Source organism: Lissotriton helveticus, chromosome 8 (assembly GCF_964261635.1).
Source record: "Lissotriton helveticus chromosome 8, aLisHel1.1, whole genome shotgun sequence".
In the NCBI taxonomy this organism is placed as follows: domain Eukaryota; kingdom Metazoa; phylum Chordata; class Amphibia; order Caudata; family Salamandridae; genus Lissotriton; species Lissotriton helveticus.
Window position 1 is genome coordinate 305,934,575 of NC_136069.1, and position 17,082 is coordinate 305,951,656.

Here is a 17,082-nt window from a genome sequence, read left to right on the forward strand (position 1 = left end):
GAACTAGGATTACAGGTAAGTAACTAATCCTTCTTGCTTGCTTTGATAGTACTGATTGCCTGGAAAGGGTGGTTGGAACCAATTTGTTTCAAAACATCTTTAATAAAGTTTTACTTTATCATCAGCAACCTCCACGTCATAGGATGTAACTGTACAATTACAGATTCAATGTTGCACTACGAATGTGTCAACCCTACGTGGTACAGGAGCTTGATGACATATTATTCCAACCTTCTTCCACCCACTGTAAGCTAAAACGTGAGCCTATAACCTCATCTCTTCAATGACCAAAACAGTATATTAATGCCCGCAGACCTCCAGGTGGGAAAGTGAGGGGGGAGGGCTGTCGGGGTAGAGTTGTACTCCTATTCTGGTTCAACCCCAGATGGGTTAGGGAAGGCCATAACTAGTCTGAAGACGTGCTACAATCACGAGGAACGCCGTAGCTCGCTAATCTGAACCCCCCTCTCTGTTAGGGGCCCCCCGGAGAGTGGACAGTAGCTCATCCCTCACAGCAGCTCTGGGTCTCCTCAGTTTTCCAGTGTTATGGGTGTCTTTCATAGGTTCACATGCCTGAATCATTCCCCGTCGTCGAGACGGGAGTCTCCCATCTCGACGAAGGGGAATGATTCAGGCATGTGAATCTATGAAAGACACCAATACTGGATAACTGCAGTTACAGGTAAGTAACGCATTTCTTCTCTAACCTCTTCTCGCAGAAGTTCTGTAGCTTCCTCCGTGTCCCATTTTTTGGTTGCCGCTTGCCTGTGCTCCATGCCTTGGAGTGCAGAGGCTTTACAGTGCATTCACTATTAGCCGTCAAGCTATCCACAGCACTAAGTCAATAATGTGTTTTGTTGTACCACCTGCCCTTTGGCGCTTGTAGAGAACCAGAAAACAGCTATCCGCCCAATCCAGAACTCGGCAGCCCGTAACGCAGGTGCTGCACATACGCACTCGGACTGGACCAAAACATGTATCATGTCCGCCGCAGGGGCACAACAGTGAGGGCAATCTGGGGAGGCTGTAGGGTATATTTTGTGTTCGATGTAGTATGTTGAACTGACAGTACTGAAAAAAGTAATTGCAATAGACTTTTCATGGGTATTCCAGGACTCTGTTCCATTCCTTTTGGGTCATCCTGTGCCCTATGGTGTGCTCCCAGTGTTGTTGCAGGGGCACCAGTTGGTCTTGTGCCACATGGGAGAAAGCTTTTGAAAGCCAGAATATCAAACTGCTCTTATTATGTAGAGCACCTGCATCAGGGGGTGCAAGAGGCTCTGTCAGTGATGCCCCACATTCGCTTAAGGGTGGCTGGAACCTATGTGTTGCTCCACTGCCATGCCTGGATCTTTTCCACTGGAATTTCAAGCCGATTTTGGTGATCTCAGTGAGAAAAACTTAAAGGCTTCTTGGTCATCTAGCATCCTACATTTCCTGGTTGACTATGCCAGGTGGCACTGCAATTAAATCTAAAGTTCCAGTTGACCCAGCATGGGGAATTTAGATGCCATCCAAACTGCAGAAGAGAAGGCTCGCGGTGTGCACTGGTAGCAGATGAAACGCAGTCGGTTCAGCAGTCTGCCCCTCTTCCTTTAACAGCCAGACTTGCCACTACTGAGTTGATGAAGCCATATGCCGGAGGTGGAGACTCGAGGACTCCGGTCACCCACAGAAGCAATGCTCCATATCAATCTCTTGAAGTTGAGGGCCTTTCGTCTGGCTCAGCAGACTTCCATCCATCAAGGGGGAGGCTGATATAGGTTTAACAGACAACACTGCCATGTGATTTTTGTAATAAGAAGGGCAGAATTGAGCCCAGGGGCCCTGTGCGAAGAGGTTATAGATTGGTAGAAGCATCAGGCCAATTCCCTAATCACAAACTACTTGAGGATATGCTTGAATGCCAGAGCGTACAAATAGAGCAGATTTTTCAGGCCGATCACGAGTGACGCCTACATTCTGAAGTGCAACACAGTGTACGTGACCAGTGGGAAGAACCTTGGCTACATCTTTTTGCCACTGTCGAACACACTTTGTCAGAGGTTTTGCATGTTGGAATTTCCTCAAGAACGCTTATTAGATGTGTTGTGGCTTGAATGCAACATGGAACTCTGTACTCCTTTCCACCCCTGGCTCTCCTTTCCTGACTTCTAAAAAAAGAACTGGAACAGGGCCCATATCTTCTGTTGGCTCCGCATTGGGACTCAAGAGTGTGGTACCAGGAACTTCTGGGCATAAGATCTGTCTCCCAATCAGGCGACTGCTTTGCAAGACCCTCGTGTCTCAACAGGGCAGGAACCTTCACCCGAATCTACTTTACCTACACCTCGATGCATGTAGATGGAGCCACTCCACCCCACCCTCCGGGTTTGACGATCTGTCAGGTTCAATAGACTCATCTAGCAAAATGTTCAAACTGGCTATGCCCTAAATTGTTTCTTCTCCCCACCCATTATGTCTCCTGCACCAGAACGGATTTTTGAAGAGCATCTGTCTGTCCTGCTATAGGAGGTATTGGTGCCTCCTAAGGGTGTCATAGAGAGGGTACTGCATTCAGAGAAAGGCGTCAGAATGTTATTCCTGCAGTTTTCACTTCCTGAAAAAGGGCAGGGCCCTCATGCCTGTCTTGGACCTTTTACCCCCTGAATGCCTAATTGCGAAAGGACAAATCCAAATTCTCATATTGGCAGTGATCCTTTTTTGCCAAGGACCCAAAGACAGGATGGTGTCCCTGTAATTGGAGGGCACCCATTTTCTTGCCGTCCCACAGGCGTTGCGTGCAGTTCAAGGAGGGCCAGAAGCTCTTACCACGGCCTCTGTGGTGTTCATGAAAGTGACGGTGGTTACTGCCCATCTTTGTAGGTCATGAGTTCCTTCATTCCCTGTCTGTATGATTACCTTCTGAAAGTGAGTTTACCATGGTCAAGCATGCACCATCTCTGGATGGCAGGACTCTTAATGTCATTGGGATTTAACAGAAATGAGCAGACATCACCTGGTTCCATCAGAGAGGATTATGTTTATTAGGGTGATCCTCTACATGGTGCAGTTCAAGACCTTACCTCTGGCACATCAAATCTGGGCAGTTAGGACTATGACCCTTCCTGGCCTCTTAGTCCCATACATCCTCTCTGTCAAACACTCAATGGCACACGGAAGCCCTGCAGTGAAATTTAAAGTCCCAGTGGGTCCAGCATTCTTGCTGTCTTCTCAATACTATTGAGACCTCAGATGAGATTGGCCCACTATATTCTGTGGTGGCTGGCATATCATAATATGCCCTGCATCATGCCACTCTCTCCACTCTGTCTTGAGCTGACAGTGTTGCTGGACACGTCACCCCTTGTTGAGGGGGGGTCACTTGAAGGAGGTGGGGCTTAGATGCCCTTGGTCTCCAGTTGATGGTTGACTCCACTTTAAATCTATTGGAGCTTTTGGCAATTTGTCTAGCTCAAAGGCTTTCCTGCGTCTGTGATGGGGAACTGTTAAATCTTCTCAAAAAATATACTGCTGCAATACGGTACTGCAACAATCACGGAGGGGTGGGGTCCAGAGGCTTTGCATATCTGGTAGTGGCTGGAGCGCCAGGACATCCTCCTGGTTGCCAACCAGCTGACTGGATCTCTCAATGCTAGAGCCTGGTAACAGAGCAGACATCTGTCTGAGAACACGCAGTGTCAACAATTCTGTGCATTAGAGTTCCTGCGAGAATGCTCCCTAAGAGCTGTATATTGACTGTAATGGAACAAGAGAATCCTGTATGCCTTCCTGCCACTAACTCTGCTGTCCCGAGTTCTGATGAAGATCGAGAATGACTGGGCTCCCTAAACACTGACTTGACAGCACATTTTTAGTGTGGGCACTGCTATGTCTGAGCCATTACCCATTGAGAGGGGCAGGCGGCAGGGGTGCCAGTTGTCTCCCTTGCTGTTTGTCATTGCCATAGAACCCTTGGTAGAATAGCTCTAAATTGATGCCCAAGTGGCTGAACTTGAATGCCGATAAGGATTCTCAGATAGAATTTCCCTCTGTGGATGATACATTAATTTTTACGGGCTCGGCGACGTCACCACGAAGTGGGGAGGAGCTGCGAGCCGTATTGTAGTGGGTTTCTCGTTCCTGCTGGATACATTTTTCTTTGCTCGTGCATTTTCAGTGCGCTATTTTATTATCTGAATAGTGATTGGTCGTCGCGGTGCTGTTTTGTTAGTAGTCTTGATGCGATAGGGCATATGTAATGTTAGTCGGCCATTTTTGGCATATTCTGTGCGGTTATGCGCACGGCAGACCGTTAATTTTAATTAGGAGCTGTCAGAGTGCCCGTGTAATGCAATCCAGATGGTCTGAGCGGTGAGCGCGTTCAATGTAAAATGACGAGAGGCGAGGCTCACAGAAGATGACTCGTACGTGCTCGCCACACTGTCTTTCTTGTTTTTTGTAGGTGGCGTTCGCTTTCGATCTCTTGCATTTCTCATCTCCTTGCTGTCTGAAGTGGTGTTCATTATAAAAGAAAGCGTTGCCGTGTCTAAGTTTCCAGGAACACCATGCCCTTTAGCAAACACCTTCTTTTAATAAACACACCCTAAAGGTGTGCTGTTTCAGCTGCGGCTTTTCAAGCCCTTTTGTCTGCCGCCCCTGCCCCCCCTCCTTCTCCCCCCCCCCCCCCCCCCCCCTTACACACACAAAGCACCACGGACTGCAAGAGCACGTCTTACACGGGCAGTGTGTGAGTGCAGCCGCTCTGCCCGGGTGCCAGTGCACCCTATGCACACAACCCACCACGGACTGTAAGGACACGTCTGACACCGGCAGTGTGTAAATGCAGCCGCCCTGCCAGGGCGCCGCTGCACCCTCTGCACATAGAGCGGGCACAGCGCAAAGAAGCACAAACACAGAGGGCTCACCGCACGTGGGGCCGGGGCCCGGGTGCCGCTGCACGCTATGCACACAACCCACCACGGACTGCAAGAACACGTCTGACACCGGCAGTGTGTGAATGCAGCCGCCCTGCCCGGGCACCGCTGCACCCTCTGCACTCCTTGCTGTCTGAAGTGGTGTTCATTATAAAAGAAAGCGCCGTCGTGTCAGTTTCCAGGAACACCATGCCCTTTAGCAAACACCTTATTTTAATAAACACACCGTAAAGATGTGCTGCTTCAGCTGTCTTTTCAAGCCCCTTTGTCTGCTGCCCCCACCCCCCCTACACACACCAAGCACCACGGACTGCAAGAGCATGTCGAACACGGGCAGTGTGTGAGTGCAGCTGCTTTGCCAGGGCGCCGCTGCACCCTATGCACACAGAGCGGGCACAGCAAGAAGCAGAAACATGAGGCCTAACTGCACGTGGGGACAGTGGGGCGCCGGGGGCACTGACTGCCACTGTGTGAACGGAGTCGCCTGCCCGCCGCCGTTGCACCCTATGCACACAGAGCGGGTACAGTGCAAAGAAGCGCAAACACGGAGGGTTCACCGGCCTGGGGCGCAGTGGGGCATCGACTGGCACTCAGTTCTCTGGGGCCGGGCGCTCGAGATACGTCTGCGGCTGGCCAAGTGACCTGCGCAGGTGAAGGGCACCGTGCCAGAGGTGCCGCTCGGCCCTCCATCCTTCCAAGGTCGATAACTTGACTAAAGATGCCAAACAGTGCAGCAATTCCACAGGTTTCCACAGTTATAGGAGTGGAAAGGACGAGGCAAGTGGGTGTGAGGGGGCGGGGCTTGGGTGGATGCTGGGGGTGGGTGTGGTCACCTCAGCTGCATTCAATTCTGCAATATTAGAAACTAGACATGCAGCAAATGTAAACACTCCCACCCTTTCTTTTAAGGAGCCCTCCCTTCCTCGGACATTAACCTATGGCTTTTTTCTGCTTTTGAAACAAATACTTAAGCTGGCTGTGATTCCGCCGCGGTGGTGTGTGGCGGTGGACATCTATCTGTTGAATGGTCCGTGTCACACGGTAGCAATCTCTATTGTCAGGCCCGAATGCGTTTAAGGCAAACACTGAGGCGCTCATAAAGGCAGGGGTCAAGTACAGCTTTGTTCCACTCTGCAACGATTCACCTGCCGGACCAGCGGGGCAAAGGATCTTTCAATGCTCGTGGGGGTGCCATGGCTGCCGGTGGCCTGTCCGACCCAGGGACCAAGGTCACCTCGTGCCTGGGCGGAAAACCCTGTGAAGCCTCCGTCGTATCAAATACCCGACAATTCCATTGGAGACATAGAAAAAGTGTGTGTGTATGTGTGTGTGTGTTTCAAACCTCATTCTTCATTGTGTCGGTGTGTGTGTGCCTGTGTGTTATGGTGTGATGTGTATGTTTGTGTGTGTTACAAATCTCATTATTCATTCTGTGTGTTTGTGTGTGTGGGGGCGCGTGTGTGATGTATGTGTTTCAAACCTTACTATTCATTGTGTGTGCGTGCGTGTGTGTGTAAACCGCAGAGTGTATGTCTGTGTGTGTGTGTGTGTAAACCTCAGTGTGTGCAGTGGCACCAGTGTGTGGTAGATGGCGTTGTGTAGCAGGTGTAGTGTTATCAGTGTTACTTAGCTATGATTGTGCAGCAGGTGCAGTGGCACCAGTGTGGCGTAGCTATCATTGGTGCAGCATGTGCCGTTGTACCGGTGATTGGTAGCTACCATTGGTGGACCTGGTGCAGTGGTAGTGTTGCTTAGCTATGATTGTGCAGCAGGTGCAGTGGCACCAGTGTGTGGCGTAGTTACCATTCGTGGAGCAGGTGAGGTGTTATCAGTGTTACTTAGCTATGATTGCGCAGCAGGTGTAGTACCACCAGTGTGGCGTAGCTACCATTGTGCAGCAGGTGCAGTGGCACCAGTGCGTCATAGTCACACACACCACCAGCCATCAGTGCACGCGTCGATTGTTAACGCATCCACAATTAACTATTGTAGCAATCTCAGTATGCTACACTTTACTTTTAAACATATTCATGTAAAGCACAGCATGCCACCATTGCTACAATTCAAATCTAACTCCCATAATTCCACTACACACCACATGCACACACTCCATAACACATGGCGAAAAGACATTGCCATTTACAATGCCATTAGCTCAAAGTCAAATAAATTCGAGCCCGATTGCATTTCTAATGCTTGTTCTTACTAGCCATGAAACCTCTGGTCCTTGGGCGCTACAGATCGTTGAACATTTGGCCTGTATTGATTTGAACAAATTCCTTTTTCCAGTCCCTATCCACACCCAATAACTACAATGGGCATATTGCATATTAGTAGCCTCACAATGCTTATGATACTTAGGGGTTTACAATACACCTGACACTGCAACTGCTTGGACAATGAACATCCAACCACTACTAGACAGATTTGCGGCTGACAGAGCCTGGTTCAGGCTTTATCTGTCTATGGACTCACTCCCCCGCTTCCTGCTTCCTGTATAAGTTACAAAACTACTCTCACACACTACCTAAATCCTTCTTCCAGAAAGTCCACTCCATGCTCTGTAGCTTTTTATGGAATCATAGTCTCACCTGCATTGCCCTTGTCAAAATTGTAAATCCATATACAAAGGGGGCATTGAAACATATTATAGGGCCTCTCAATTGGTGGTTATTGAGTGATGGTGCGACACTGGGTCACCCAACACGTGTCTCTGAGAAATGTGCCCTTCCAGGACACTTGAAACAGATAGAGAATTTGGCCCAGTGGTGGAGTAAACTGGGAGGCCTTCCTCGTGCACCCAAGGCAGATTGCAGTCAGAGCGTTCCTGTGCCCGTTGCAGCTGAAAAAGTTTCAAATGGCTTGCTACATTAGGAATCATTTAGATAAGTGTCCATGGGGGGGTTGCTCAGCTGGTAACTGCCTTTCAGATAGTACCGAACTCGGTGTGAACACAAAGGTTGGATATTTAATTAGTGATTTCAACGAGGGTTTTATTGGTATATAGGTCTTCCTCTGCATAACAGAGTGTTCAGGGAGGGGGAGTATTAGTCTCTTTACCAGGGAAAAAACAATGTTCCGGTAACTGGGAGGTCCGGGTACTTCCGTTGGAATAGTCCGGGGTGTCTGCTGACTCTAGTGAAGGATTCCGGTCTTGGCTGTTCAGCCGTAGCTGGGGTCTTCCTCGTCGGCACCGCAAAGAACCCAGAAAGCAAAACGGAGAAATCACGGGTTACTGGGACGTCCAGTATAATCAGTGAGGGGTAGGGGAAGTGAAGGAAACCAAGTGATAGTGAACTTTACAAACGTCTCTCAGTGCTTGTGAAGGGAGGGGCACATGGGACGCTAATTACACTCGGCAGCGGTTTTCACTCGGTAGGGCTACTCCGTCCCACCCACTCCGCAACTCTGCCCTGTACCTTGTTAAGCCACGTTCCTCCCTCGGGACCGTGGCGGGGCGAGGCACTGAAACGTTGGCCTCCAGGCTTGATGATTTCAGCTGGGCTCGTCTGCTCTCCGTCCTCCTCCGGATTTACCCTCGCGTTGCTCCTACTTCTCTCCACACCGTCTGCCTCCAGGGAAACGCCGTCCGTCGATGAAGAGACACTTCCGCCTTTTGACGTAGCTCCGTAGAAAGGGGGCGGAGCTGCGCCATCCTCGCCGTTCCACTTAAAGGTACCAGTTCCCATTTCTGGTGGTATCCAGCACTCATCCTGTTTCTCTCGCCACTCGTTCTCTGGCAGCTGTGGGGACAATGGGCAAGGTGAGAGAGTAGCGGCGGACCACCATTCCGGGTCGTTTCGGGGTTCTCCTAGCACCCCGTCACAATAAGATAGGCCTATTTCTGTCTGACATTTAGCTGAAATGTAACAAAAAGGGAAGCTGTTTTCTAGCACACAAACTGAGCGTACAGGGTAATGCAAACATGTTGGATGGAAAAGTTGATGAACTTTGTGTTGGACTGGGTTAAGTGCTCCACGGATACCACAAGTCTATAATGTCGGTTTCCCTTACGATGTTGACGAGCACAGACAAAAACCTATATTCGTCTCCCTGTGACTGATGATTGCGAAATGAGACATGGTGAATGATGGAATTATTTGTGCCTTACGACCTCAAAATGGAGCAAGGGCATGGATCAGTGTGTGATAAAACAGGTGATATCAAAATAAAGGCTGCCTTCAGAAATATATAAATATACGGGACCTGGATAAGTCGCATCCAGCTCAACATTCTTAAAACACACACACGCCCCCCCCCCATCCCCAAACAAAAACAAAAAAAGATTGCTCAAACTGTTAAGCAGTAAATAACATATTAAGAGATGCACCCATGACTTAAGTAGCATTAGGGATCGTTTGTGCGCTCAACTGTTGACCTATTATGTGCAGGTCACTATTCATGTGGGTATTCTTCTGACCTGAATAGCTGAAAGTAATGTCATGCTGCATTTAATTTGTGTTGTAAATATGAGTTTCATGAAAAGGAGAAAGTCCTAAGAGTATCAGCCCCTATGCTGAAGGGTAGGAATGGGAACTGTGTTGTGATTCTAGGGCAGGAATCAGATGTCCTCCTTGATAAGACGACCATCTCTGTTTTCCAGCAGTTCTCTTTCTGTGCCTCTTGAGCAGCACGGTTGTTGTGGCCAACACTATTGCTGCATTAACTGTTTTCGGAGTAGACTGCAGCACCACTCATGAATCATCAGAATAAGTGAATCAGCTACCGACCAGAGCTTGCTGAAATCTGGGGAAATCTCCTGAAACCAGAAGTTTCAGGAAGCTTATTAAAACTGGAGGTTTACCTTAGACTCGGTTCTGCGACGATGTAGTCATGCACCTCAGTACAATGGCTGAAGTGCGTAGTACTTGATCTCGTAGACCTTAGCAGTAAAGGGGTTAAAATTGTCTAACATCCTACTGCAAATAAAATGACACTAATTAATTTGCATGTCTGTTTGTAGTGTTCTAATGTTAACTTTATTTCTGATAAATCAGATAAATTAAATATACTTAATCTCATATTTGATTGTTTTCAGATCAAGGCATCCAAACTACACGTTCCAAAATGGTAACTATTTCGCCTTAATTAAACATTTTAATGCAAAATATAAAATGCATGTAATGCATATTTTGACACTGTATTAAATAATATTTTACTTTATCTCAAATATTCTGTAGTTTGAGTAAAAGATACATTTTCACAAAAATGAATTTTGTGATTCTAAAATAGCAAATTTTACCGATTCGCTATTTTAGAATCGCAAAATGCAATGTATGTATGTTTCGCCATAAAAATAGCGATTCCCACATATTCCTTAATAGCGAATCACAAATTGCGATTCGCTATTATTAAATGCTTTCCCATTCATTCCTATGGGCCTAAAGGCCCATAGGAATGAATGGGGAGGCATTCGCAATTTGCGATTACCAGATAGGTAATCACAAATTGCGAATGCAATTGCAAGAGTGCCAGGGGGCCATAAGGCCCTCCTGATGCACATCCCAAAAAATTAAGTGTGCATATGTGGCGCACACACCTGCCCTAAGGGCATGTGTATGCACCGGATGGCACTTAAAAAAATGCACTTTTGTGCATTTTTCTAAGGATTTACAAATTACCACCAACTGGAAGTTGGTGCTAATTTGCGATTCCTTAATGCAAATTTGCATTCTGAGAATGCTTCTTGCATTGCATTTAGGGAATCGTAAATTGCGATTCCCTAACTGCATTCTTAAAATAGGTAATTGCAAAATTTTTGATTACTTATTTTGCGAATGCCTTTTGGGTTGATAAGTCCCAAAAGGCTTTTTACCGTTCGCAAACAGCCGATTCGGCAAATCGGCCCGTTTACGACGGGTAAAACCCTTGATACATCTGGCACCTAATCTTTTGAAATACCTGCAATGCTCTGACTTTTATTAACATGTTGGTCATCATGGGATTGTTAATATATTAGACAGGAAATAAAATTAAAAAAAATAGATGCCTCTATTTTAATAGTGGCTACAAGACTTTACTTTTGTTTTAAAGAGCAATTATTCTACCATCTACTGGTTGGAGTCCAAGTGCTACTTATTTTGACTTTTTTTTGCAGCATCGCTTCAGACAATATCAGCTGTCTGCCAGGAGAAAGCATTTTATTCAATACTCCAAAGAGCCAGTCCTTGCACAAGATTGGATTGTTTTCATGGTGCTATTTGTTGCTTTTTCCCTTTCTGTGTTTGACCCTTTCACAAGCGATTTTTGGTTTTGATCCTTCTAAATGCAGATTCCTCACCTTATGAATACCCTGTGGTGCCAGACTGTATCTGGAGTATTTTCTATGCATTTCTCTTGCACGTCTTTAGCTGTAGCTCTGAGTGGGATCTGTCACACCACTGGGCTCCTATGTAGTCCCAACCTTTGCATGATGACATCAGTTTCTTCTCGTGTTTTTCGGTGTGGATCCAGAGGTGACTCCCTCGAATGCTGTGAGGGTTGAAACTATTTTTAGTATGCAATGGCCATGTCCCCTCCAATCAGGTTAAAACCTTGTACGGGTTGGCACAAACAAATGTCGTTAATGAACCCGCATGAAGTCTGTCTCTGACTTCTCACACAACTCCGCTTCTTGTGACATATGCTCTTGGATGAATCTGAAGGCAATCTGAGACAACATTTCCATGACTGTTGCAGAAAATCACCAAAAGTTCCGTTCCTGCTTGAAGTTGAGAATACATGTGTGTTCTCGTTCCCAGGCTTGATCTCGCAAGCACTCCTCCTCTAGGTCAAAATTGTCAGGAAAGTCTAAAATCTAAAAAGAAGAAACATAAGTCAAAACATGAAACTACTTCATTCTCCACTCCAATCATGATGATAGACATGACTCTCATGGTATATCCAAGCCGTGGACTTTGTGTCCAACTTCTGAACCGATTCCGGCATTGATATCAATGTAACCTGAGTTCCCGGGTCTATCAGCGATACAGAAGCAAACCCAGACCTTTAGAGAGGCCATGTTGCACTTGTTTGGTACCCTACTAGATGCCCCTGGGGTGCCCTCAGGCCCTAAGCATTCGGAGGCCTCCAGTAACTCCACTATCAGTGGATTTGTTACTGAGACAGACTTTGCCCCATGACCCCTTTCCAGTATCAGCCCAACTATGGGGCCAGAGACAAACGTTATACCTTTTATAGTACCACAATCGATGCCAGGTCCTAGCACTGACACAGCTGATGCTGTAGAGATAGTCCTTTTGGACATGGAAGGAATTTTGCAGCGAGCCCCAGAGCAACTCCCACCGAAGTCACAATTTCCCCCTCGCCTCATAGTTTATTCAGATTTAGAGACTCCTCCTATACACTAAAGACTGCACTGCCTCAATGATGACGATAAGTGACAAATGTGTGATGATGAGAACCTATTTTGGGGTTTTCAAGATGCAAGTGGCCTGAATGCCTTCCCTGGCCTTAATTCATTTACTCCTCGCCAATCAGTGGAAGACCCTGCCTCCGTGCCTAGGTCATTCAGGGACCAGTACTGTTACCCACTGCTGAGATCAAGACAACCATCCTAACAGAGGTTCTCCAGCCCTGACAGACCTCACAAGAAACTCTCCAGCCTTTTAATTAGATCTTAACTCTCATACTGCTGGGAATCTGGGAGAAACCAGGGTATTGCACACCAAATATCAGACCGATAACCAGGGCACAGAGGCCTGCCCTGGGAGACCAGGCTTTCTCCTGCAACACCAGACACCAGAGAGTCTGGTGGTCCAAGCCTGCGAGCAGGCTCAACCCAAGCTTGTTCCAGACCACCCCTCCAGACAGTTGAAAGGCATGGAGACGTTTGCCAAACATATGTTCCCCAACGCCAGCCTCACCGTACGCTGCATGAACTGCAGCTGCCTCCTTGGATGCTATTCTCATGTGTTGTGGGACATGGTTGCAAAAAATCTTGCTAGCAGTCCCGAATGACCTAAACACTAGCCTTCAACTAATGATGGATGATGGTCATGTCACAGCAAAATGTCATACGCTCAGGTGTGGACACTACCGACTGCTTTGGTATGTCATTCGGTAACAGTGTGGTGCATAAGCGCCACAGTTGGATTTGCTCCAAAGGGTTCTCTACCGATGTACAGCAATCCCTCATGCTCATGCCATTTGATGGCACATGTGTCTTCGCAGATGAGGCTGACTCAACCTTGGAGCACTTTAAGGATGGCAAGGCAACAGCGCGTTTTGCTTGACTGCCATTGTCTCCTCTGCAATTTCCTCGACAAGCTTGCCCCCTTTGAGGCTTCTGAAGACGCTTCCAGTAGAGACCATGTCTAACCTTACCGCAGCTACAGTAGACATCCCAGGCCTTTAAGGGCAAAAGTCTGTGATTTAGCAATCAGCATCCAGATACTTCGGGAGAAAAAAACCCAGTCTCCAAACTCTCCACAACCACTCCAAATCCACTTGGAGTTGCCCTCTGCGACGCACAGTCGCCTGGTAGAAGGTTGGTTCACCTTTTAGGTCCATGGTAGCCGAGCATCACTTTGGATCAATAGGTGCTCCACATCGTCCCATGGCTAATCCTTCCCGTTCCTCTCCATCCCTCCGGACATGCCTCTTACACCACAATGCTTCCAGGAGGACCACTTTTCCTTTGGGAGGGGAGGGTCAAGTCCTCATTGACAAGAGAGCCATAGGGAGGGTGCCGACATCGGTGGTCTGGAATGGTTGTTAATCCTGTTGCTTACTGGTGCTGAAGGAGGACTGAGGCCTTTGCCCTCTGAACTACTTCCTCAGTAAGGACAAGTTTTCAGTGATCTCCCTATCCCAAACTCTGGACCTAAGCCTGGATGGTGGAGTTGGATCTTCAGGAAGCCCGTTTCCACATTACCGTCCTGCATTCCCCCTGGCATTGCCAGTGGTTTCAGGTAAGCCACAAGCATTTTAATTTCTCAGTTCTCCCCTTTGGCCTAACCAGTGTTTCTCGAGTGTTCACGAAAGTGATGGTGGTGATCGCTGCCCACCTTTAAAGGTTACCAGTCTTAACTGACCTCAATGAGTTGTTGCTGAAGACAAGTTTGCCTCAGACATTCACGGATAACCTTCAGACAATGGCCAACCTGTTGACATCACTGGGATTTTCCATCAACATGCCAAGGTCATGCCAAACTCCTTTACAGAGGCTCCTCCCTTTTAATGAAGCCGTCCTGAATATGGTGCTTTTACAGGACTGCCCTCCACATCAATGAGTTCAGGACATTCAGACTATGATCCCAATGTTTTAACCCTAGGCCTGGGTTTTAGTGAGAGAGACTCTCCGAATTCTTCACTTCTTTGCATTCTACTGTGGACCACACCAGGTGGCACATGGGGACTTTTCAGATGGTTCCGAAGTCTCAGTGGGCCCAGCACCAAGAGAACCTGTTGGATTCCATCCAGATATTGGAGGCTATTGCAAAAGATCTGCAGTGGTGGCTGCCAGACTGCTGGTGACCGACCCCCTCTCCCTACCCCACTCACGGCTAAAGGTTGCGACAGATGCATTGTTGCTTGTTTGGAGAAGTCATTTTTGGAGATGTGGCGATCAGAGGTCTCTAGTACCTGTTAGAAACCTGCCTCCACATCAACTTGTTGCACTAATGGGCAATTTGTTTGGCATTGAAAGCATTCCTTTAGTCTGTCAAGGGGAACGTGTGCAGGTTCTCAGAGACAACACAACTACATGTGGTGCTATAACAAACAGGGCAGAGTGGGGTTGTGGGTCTTTTGCCAGGAGGCCCTGTGCCTCTAGAAATGTTTTATTCATCAAGGCATTCCACTGGTTGTCCTGCACCTGGCAGGATCTTTAAATGCCAGGGAGGACAAACTCAGGCGATGTTGGCTAGCGGATCATAAATGACGGCTGTATTCCGTGGTGGTACAGGGCACGTTCCAACAATGGGGGGAACTCTGGCTTAATCTTTTAGCCACTGTGAGAGCACGCAGTGTTCAAACATGTGCACGTCGAAGCTCCCAAGGTGGTTCTCGCTGGAAGACATTTGCATGTTGGTGTTCCCAAGGTGATTCTCGCTGGGAGACAATTTCGCTTGGATTGGAACTCGGGACTTGTATACGCATTCCTGCCTCTACCTCTCCTGACAAAGTTCGGAAGAAGATCAGGAATGACACAGCACAATTTACAGGACTGGGCGAGGAGTGTGTGGTACATTAAACTTCTGGCCATGAGTATCTCTCCACTGATCCATCTATCCCTTTGGGAGGACCTCCTCCTGCTGCAGCAGCAGCGCAGGGCCCTGCACCTGAACCTGCACAACCTACACGTCCATGCTTGAAGGTTGAGCGGCAACAGTTGACGTCTTGTTGTGGCGACAGTTAAAGGTTATTTGTCGGCTCTTTCAGCATTTTTACGTTTTCCTGATCAACCATATTTATTCAAATCACTTGTTACAGTGCGTTTTTTAAAAAGACTGGCCCTTCTGTTCCTGCCAACACCTTTTGTGATGCATCAGCCAGACCTCAATCTCGTTCTCATTTTTCTCATGCACACTCTATTTGAGCCAATGCATAGCTGCCATCTCAGATTGTTCACCTTAAATATAGCGCTCCTCATAGCGATAATGTCAGCTCGTCAAATGAATTACCTACATGCACGGTCCAGTAACCATATACCACTTTCTTCCCAGACAAGCTAGTGATCAAGACTTGAACAGCGTTCTTCCTGAAAGTTGTCACGCCTTTCCACATAAGACAGTCCATTACCCTGCCAGCATTCTTCATCCCATCTCATCCTTCTAAAGAGTTCTTCATCTAGACCCACGGAGAGCTCTGAGCTTTTACATTAATTGTTCCAAGGGCCATCTGCTGGACGATCAGCTCTTTGTGGGATTGTTTGAGGGGGATAAGGGGAAAGGTGTGCAGAAGAGAACCATCTCTAGATGGATTGTTCATGGACTAAGCACTCATTGTGCCAGAGCAAAGGCTGATACCATTGTTCAGGCGCATGCCGTCTTCGTTGTCTACACATTAATTCATTTTTATTATGATTTGGAACTTCAAAGTGTTGCACATAAAGTGTGCAAATAAAACTACAAAACAATGAATCTTAACAATTGTTATTAATGAGATAAAGTACATTCTGGAAACTAACAAGGCTCTCGATTGATTATATATGGTACAAAATACATAGCACCAATAATCAATATAAAACACACTTTACGTATAATGAAAGTCCTCCATGTATAAAGTGCGCCAGAATAATTCGAAATAGTTAAAAACCTGAACAACGGATGTATGTCATTACATCGCATTCTAATACCACGCATACCATTACAACGCGGGTATTACAACGTGATGACAATGACATCGCATGCCATTACATCGCATACTTTTACCACAAGTATGCTTTTACCACGCATGCCATTACAACGCAAGGGCATGCGTGGTAAAGCTATACTTATGGTAAAAGTATGCAAAGTAAGTTACAACTCTATCCCTACACCTACACAACAAACTACTCCCACCCTTACACTACCCTAAACCCTAAAACACTACTACGCTACCCACACTACTCCCACCCCTACACTACCCTAAACCCTAAAACACTACTACGCTACCCACACTACTCCCACCCTTACACTACCCTAAACCCTAAAACACTACTACGCTACCCACACTACTCCCACCCTTACACTACCCTAAACCCTAAAACACTACTACGCTACCCATTCTACTCCCATCCCTACACTACCCTAAACCCTAAAACACTACTACGCTACCCACACTACTCCCACCCTTACACTACCCTAAACCCTAAAACACTACTACGCTACCCACACTACTCCCACCCTTACACTACCCTAAACCCTAAAACACTACTACGCTACCACCACCCTTACACTACCCTAAACCCTAAAACACTACTACGCTACCCACACTACTCCCACCCCTACACTACCCTAAAACACTACTACGCTACCCACACTACTCCCACCCCTACACTACCCTAAACCCTAAAACACTACTACGCTACCCACACTACTCCCACCCTTACACTACCCTAAACCCTGAAACACTACTACGCTACCCACACTACTCCCACCCCTACACTAGCCTAAACCCTAAAACACTACTACGCTACCCACACTACTCCCACCCCTACACTACCCTAAACCCTAATACACTA

At 47.3% G+C, this 17,082-nt stretch overlaps 1 protein-coding gene across 1 annotated transcript in view; it reads left to right on the forward strand.

The window, feature by feature from the left end:
• The window catches only part of ZMYM2 (zinc finger MYM-type containing 2), an 893,704-nt gene that overhangs the window by 560,130 nt on the left and 316,492 nt on the right, over nucleotides 1-17,082 (forward strand). The window contains exon 12 of the mRNA XM_078658875.1: nucleotides 9,955-9,986. Coding sequence (XP_078515001.1) covers nucleotides 9,955-9,986 — 32 coding nt within the window. The remainder of the gene's footprint in view (nucleotides 1-9,954; nucleotides 9,987-17,082) is intronic.